The 6,332-nt window shown below is 47.2% G+C and overlaps 1 protein-coding gene across 1 annotated transcript; it reads right to left on the bottom strand.

Annotated features, from left to right (window-relative positions):
• Positions 1-2,716: 2,716 nt before the first annotated feature.
• LOC113407676 (glycerate kinase-like) lies at positions 2,717-5,746 on the bottom strand. Its single transcript, XM_026657032.1, has 2 exons — positions 5,741-5,746; positions 2,717-5,688 (listed from the first exon to the last, which is right to left on the bottom strand). The coding sequence occupies exons 1-2, from the start codon at positions 5,744-5,746 to the stop codon at positions 4,786-4,788; spliced, it is 909 nt and encodes a 302-aa protein (XP_026512817.1). The 3' UTR covers positions 2,717-4,785.
• Positions 5,747-6,332: the final 586 nt, after the last annotated feature.

Below are 6,332 nucleotides of genomic sequence, written 5' to 3'. Positions count from 1 at the left end.
GGAGCTTTTTCCAGCGTTTATAATCTGAGTTATAACACAGATAGCTGCAGTTCTATGCTAAACACAGTTAGGAGGAAGAAATCACATCTCTTTCCAGTTCTATGGTGGCCAGGTTTGGAACCCAGGTGTGTGCATTACAGGGCAGCATGGTGAGGACGTGCAAGCCACTCACTGAGGTTAGCTCAGAGATGAAGCTTAGACTACACAGCTTGAAGAATAAAAATGCTAATATAACCTCACCGTCCTTGACCAATGCCCCCCTGTCCTGCTTTTTCCTTATTAAAACAGAAGGGATGAGTCGAACAACTTGTAGGGGAAAGGAAGCCAAGTGAATGAAGATGTGAAATGTGCTTCAAACAGCTTATTCATAGATTCATAGATTCTAGGACTGGAAGGGACCTCGAGAGGTCATCGAGTCCAGTCCCCTGCCCGCATGGCAGGACCAAATACTGTCTAGACCATCCCTGATAGACATTTATCTAACCTACTCTTAAATATCTCCAGAGATGGAGATTCCACAACCTCCCTAGGCAATTTATTCTAGTGTTTAACCACCCTGACAGTTAGGAACTTTTTCCTAATGTCCAACCTAGACCTCCCTTGATGCAGTTTAAGCCCATTGCTTCTTGTTCTATCCTCAGAGGCTAAGGTGAACAAGTTTTCTCCCTCCTCCTTATGACACCCTTTTAGATACCTGAAAACTGCTATCATGTCCCCTCTCAGTCTTCTCTTTTCCAAACTAAACAAACCCAATTCTTTCAGCCTTCCTTCATAGGTCATGTTCTCAAGACCTTTAATCATTCTTGTTGCTCTTCTCTGGACCCTTTCCAATTTCTCCACATCTTTCTTGAAATGCGGTGCCCAGAACTGGACACAATACTCCAGCTGAGGCCTAACTGGAGCAGAGTAGAGCGGAAGAATGACTTCTCGTGTCTTGCTCACAACACACCTGTTAATACATCCCAGAATCATGTTTGCTTTTTTTGCAACAGCATCACACTGTTGACTGATATTTAGCTTGTGGTCCACTATAACCCCTAGATCCCTTTCTGCCGTACTCCTTCCTAGATAGTCTCTTTCCATTCTGTATGTGTGAAACTGATTTTTCCTTCCTAAGTGGAGCACTTTGCATTTGTCTTTGTTAAACTTCATCCTGTTTAACTCAGACCATTTCTCCAATTTGTCCAGATCATTTTGAATTATGACCCTGTCCTCCAATAAGCGTACTTTCTATGCCAATATCTAAGTCGTTAATGAAGATATTGAACAGAGCCGGTCCCAAAACAGACCCCTGTGGAACCCCACTCGTTATGCCTTTCCAGCAGGATTGGGAACCATTAATAACAACTCTCTGAGTAGGGTTATCCAGCCAGTTATGCACCCACCTTATAGTAGCCCCATCTAAATTGTATTTGCCCAGTTTGTCGATAAGAATATCATGCGAGACCGTATCAAATGCCTTACTAAAGTCTAGGTATACCACATCCACAGCTTCTCCCTTATCCACAAGACTCGTTATCCTATCGAAGAAAGCTATCAGATTGGTTTGACATGATTTGTTCTTTACAAATCCATGCTGGCTGTTCCCTATCACCTTACCACCTTCCAAGTGTTTGCAGATGATTTCCTTAATTACTTGCTCCATTATCTTCCCTGGCACAGAAGTTAAACTAACTGGTCTGTAGTTTCCTGGGTTGTTTTTATTTCCCTTTAAAAAGCTGCATGCTTTCATCAGACCTTTTATCAGCCTTCCCCCTCCACAAGATGAGCTCATTTTAATCATTAGTGAAACACTCCTGTTTAAAAAAGCAGGGCCGATGTGAGTGGTTTGGTGTGTTATTAACAGCTCAAGGGCTTCTCTTGAGGAGTGAATGCCAGCCAAAGTTTTCAGAACTCGACTGCGAATGATCTCAGATCAGCATCTCCAAGGGCTCAAGCAATGCTTGGCAGTTAAAAAAGGCATTCTTTTCCAGGGCTCTGAGGGCAAGGGTGGGAATATGGGGTTAGATTCTCAGCTGGTGTAAATGAGAATCATTCCATTGATGTCAGAGGAGCAGTGTCAATCTACACCAGATGAGGATCCAGCCTAGAATGTTTTTCCTTCCTGCTCTGAGGTTTGCCTCCCCGCTTTTTATTTTGCACAAATCCTCAAACATTTTTCTGTGCCTTTGACCACTCGCGTGATGCCATACATTTCAGAGATCTCCTCTATAATACATCTGTTATGCTGCTAAATGTACTAGCTACATCCGCGTAGAACATACGTAGGCTGCTGAGCATTCCAAGCCCCTTCCGGTAGAAGGCACCTGGTCAACTGCAGAATGTACCAGGTACCTCCAGGCAGAAAGCACCTGCTGTGCTGCCAAATGGGGCCCGTAACTCATATACACTGGCTGCGGTGCTGAACATTTCAGATGCAGCAGAGTAGGTGTGCTCCATCTGGATGTTAGACCTACCAGGCACAGCCTACCTTCCACTGATGTCTATTAAATGATAATGGACAAGAACAGCAGAGCAGGTGCAGTAGAGTGCCAGCAACAAAATGGTTAAGGGCTAAATTTTGCACTCATTGTAGTTAACCCAACACGACTCCAGAGTGACTCCAGATTTACACTGGTTTAACAAAGAGAAGGATTAGGTGCTAAGTAACTAACATGGCTGTCCAACCAATTGTCCTCACCCCATAAACAAGCTCTTTGAACACATTCATTTTCCCTTTGCATTTATTCATGCTATTTTCACTGCAGTAATGCACAGGGACCCCAATCAGATCAGGGTCCCACTATGGTAGGCGCCACACACACAGGGAAATTCAAATGGCATTCTCTACTCCACTGAGAAACCTTCAAACACACACACACCCAGAACAAACTTTCCTCCACAGACTGCACCCTGACATTGTATTCATGCCTCCAGTTTATCATATGTCGTAGGTCTCTAGCACCTTCCAGCAGTGGGTTTCAAAGCACTTTGCAACCACTAGCAAATTTAGCCTCACAAAACCCCTGGGATGTAGGTAAAGATGGTCACCCCCATGTTATAGAAGAAATTGAGCCTCAGAATATTAGTGACTTGCCCAAGGTTATATATGGGTGTGTTAGCAGAGCTGGGATAGAATCTAGCTTGTCTGGTTCCCAAATCTATGCCTTAATCACAAGATCACACATCAGAACATAGGATCTGCCAGACTGGATCAGACTCAAGATCCATATAGTCCAGGATCTTGTCTCCGATAGTTACCAGTGCCCAGATGCCTCAGAGGAAGGCGCAAGAAATCCCTCAGTAGACATGTAGATCCAATCCTAATCTCTATTGCATAGGGATTGACTTAAAACCAAAAAGCATGAAGTTTTATATGCCCTCCAAAAATATTATTAGCATTAACTATTCTTGGATATTCTTGTTATTATAAATGTCCAGTCCCTCTTTGAATCTTGCTAAGCATGACTGTGCAATGATTTCACTATTTATGGCATTAATAGGATGGTATACTTATGTTGCAAAGTTAGATCAGCCACACGGCACAGCTACATCCATCTGCAAATCGTTTGAATCAAATGTTTTAAATCAGGGCTGGAATTTCAAGCGAGCTCAGCTCCCATTTAGGCACCGCAGTAAGCAGCCAGATCTTCATAAGAGATGAAGACGTTGACTGCTGTGCTCCTTAGAAAACCTGGCCTCAGGTGTCACGTTGGGAACTGAGCTGAGTATGGCAAGGCAGGATCTGATTTTAATTTATGACAAAGCTGAAGTAGCTGGTGCTCTGCATTGTCCCAAAGGTTGGAGGGATCTGCTGTTTGACAGAGCAACAGCCCCAGCTGCTTTGCCCTTTGATCAGTGCAGCAATAGGGGTCAGGAGAGTTGAATTTACAGATTTTGTGGCCTTTTGTTCTATGGAGTTAGAGGAGTTAATCAGAAAGACAGCGACTACTGACTTTATACAGTAAAAAGGTCAATGACTCAGGCTAGAGGCTGTATTGCTTTCTGACCGGTTTGGTGGTAATACTCTGAATGCTTGTAGCATACACACACACAATGCAGCATGCTACCCCATGAAATACCAACCATGGGGTGGAAATGTCACCACACCAGGGCAGAGAAGGTTACATAGCGGGGGAGAAGGTCTCACGTTCAGATGGTTTCTGCACCAGCGCATCTGAATCATGGTTCACACCGTTCTTCACCTAACATGGTGTTAATGCCACAGCTGGGTGTGTTTTCGCCATGTATCCAAGACCAAAGGTTAAACTGACGCCATGTGCTCATCTCCGCTGAACTTGGAGTGCACTGGATTTAGGGCCCTATGGACTAGTCTAATATACCTTGTTAGCTTTGTATGTAATGAAAGTTACAGCAGCAACCTAGAGCTTCAGGCTGGGCGTCAGATGTCCAACAACCCCACTTGCACTCAAACTCCCTAAGAAGCCTTTATAAATCCCAGACTTATTTGCCTGCCAGTCATCAGCCCTGCATTCTTGAATTCTTTGTAACCACAGCCAAAATGCAGTATGTTACTGGCTCTTCGGCAGGAAGGTGTTAATGCAGTCCCAATGCCCATAATGCTGGTGTTATCTTACCTTACTCTGATCCTAATTAACAGATTGAACATGGTCATGGTCACCCACCCATGTGCCTTACTAATGTAGCTTTTACAGCCATGATATTAGTGCCCTCGCCAGCTGTCCCTAATTTAAGCAGTCTGGATTTCTCCAGAACATTGGTACCCTCATTTTTCACCAATGCCTCTAATTAAAAACAACTGAGGAGTTCGTAGAGGTGCTCTCCTTATCTGTCTCTAGCCCTAATTAAAATAGCCTGGATGTCCATGACATTGGTGCCTGTTAAACCAGTCAGCAAAAGGTGATGTCCATTTTGGAACTTACTGAAGAATGTGTAGGAGTCATTGTTGCTCAGAAACGTCTCCACATCAATACCTTCCTTAGCAGCCTTATCCACCAGCTCCTGGCTAGAGAAGGCACCAGCTGCCTCTGTTGGCCCATCTTGTCCATCAGTCCCACCACTGAGGAACAGGACTTCACATTTCCCAAGGAAGTAGCCAGCCCCAGTGGCCTTAGCTCGGTGTAACTCCAATGCCACCTGTAAGGCCAACTCCTGGTTCCTCCCACCCTTCCCATTTCCTTGAAGCTGGACAGTGGTCTCTCCACCAGCCAGCAGGCAAACCGATCTTTCAGACTCCAATCCTTGCAAAGCCTTCAAAGAATCCACAAGGTTAAAACCTGGGATCTCTAGCTCTGCTGCCAGCTTTAGAAGATCTCCTCTCACCTGGTCTCTTAGAGGACCTTCTCCAAGTCCAGCTGTGCTCAAGCAAACAAACTGAATCAGCTGGCTGTAGAGTTTGGCCACTCTGCTGACCTCCCCACACACCCCTGCACTCAAAATCAGGGTCCAGTAGCCCAAATCCTCTGCTTGGCGTTTGGCCTCCTCTAAAGCTAAACTGTTTGAGCCAATGACAACATTGTAGACGTGAGAATAGTCTTTCGGACCACTGGGATCTGAGACGGAGCTGGACAGCACTGTTTTCACAGATCTGGGCAAGGTGCTCATCAGATTGTATTTTGTCATTATCTGAAGGCAGCCTTGAGCACTGGGGGAACTGTAGACAGTGGGACCACTCGCAATAATGTCCACTGGGTTGCCAATGACATCAGAGAGGATGAGGCTTAGCACCTAGAAGCAGAAAGGATGACAGATAAATGCAGTGCCTGCTGCAGAGACTCACTGACATGCAAGAGTAGGGTGACCAGATGTCTCGATTTTATCAGGACTGTCACGATATTTGCTTGTTTGTCCCGTGTCCCGACCAATGTTAGGTCGGAACACTGGACAAACAAGCAAATGCTCCGGAGCCCAGAAGTGCTCGCACCCCCCCCGCCCCCTCCTTCCCCCATTGGCTCCCTCCCCAAATCCCCGCCTCTTCCCCAGGCTCGCCAATCCTCCTCCCTCCACAAGTGCTGGAGGGAGGCCCCGGAGATGCAGGGGGAGCGCGGGGCCGGGGTGAGTGAGAGTCCAGCCTGGCCCCGAGCACAGGCAGGACTCAGTCAGGCGGTACTGGAGGGAGAGGAGGGGGGCGGCCTACGGGGCCAGGCGGCGGCTGTTCTCTCCCCCCTGGGCAGCGGGACTCGGGAGCAGCCGCTGCTGCAGCTCCCACTGCCGCGGGGGGAGGAAGCGGCCATGGCGCTCGGCGGCTGCAGCTCTGGTGCCCGGGCCCGAACCCCCCGAGTCCGGGCCTGTTGCGGGGACCCAGCAGCGCGCACGCTGCGCCCAGCCCCTGGCCAGTCACGTCTGGGCTGGCTGCCCAGCTGGTGCAATCC

The sequence above is a fragment of the Terrapene carolina genome, unplaced genomic scaffold (assembly GCF_002925995.2).
Source record: "Terrapene carolina triunguis isolate 2854851 unplaced genomic scaffold, T_m_triunguis-2.0 Scaffold235, whole genome shotgun sequence".
NCBI classification, from domain to species: domain Eukaryota; kingdom Metazoa; phylum Chordata; order Testudines; family Emydidae; genus Terrapene; species Terrapene triunguis.
Note: the sequence above shows the minus strand (reverse complement) of the source record. Positions and strands in the feature narration are given on the sequence as shown.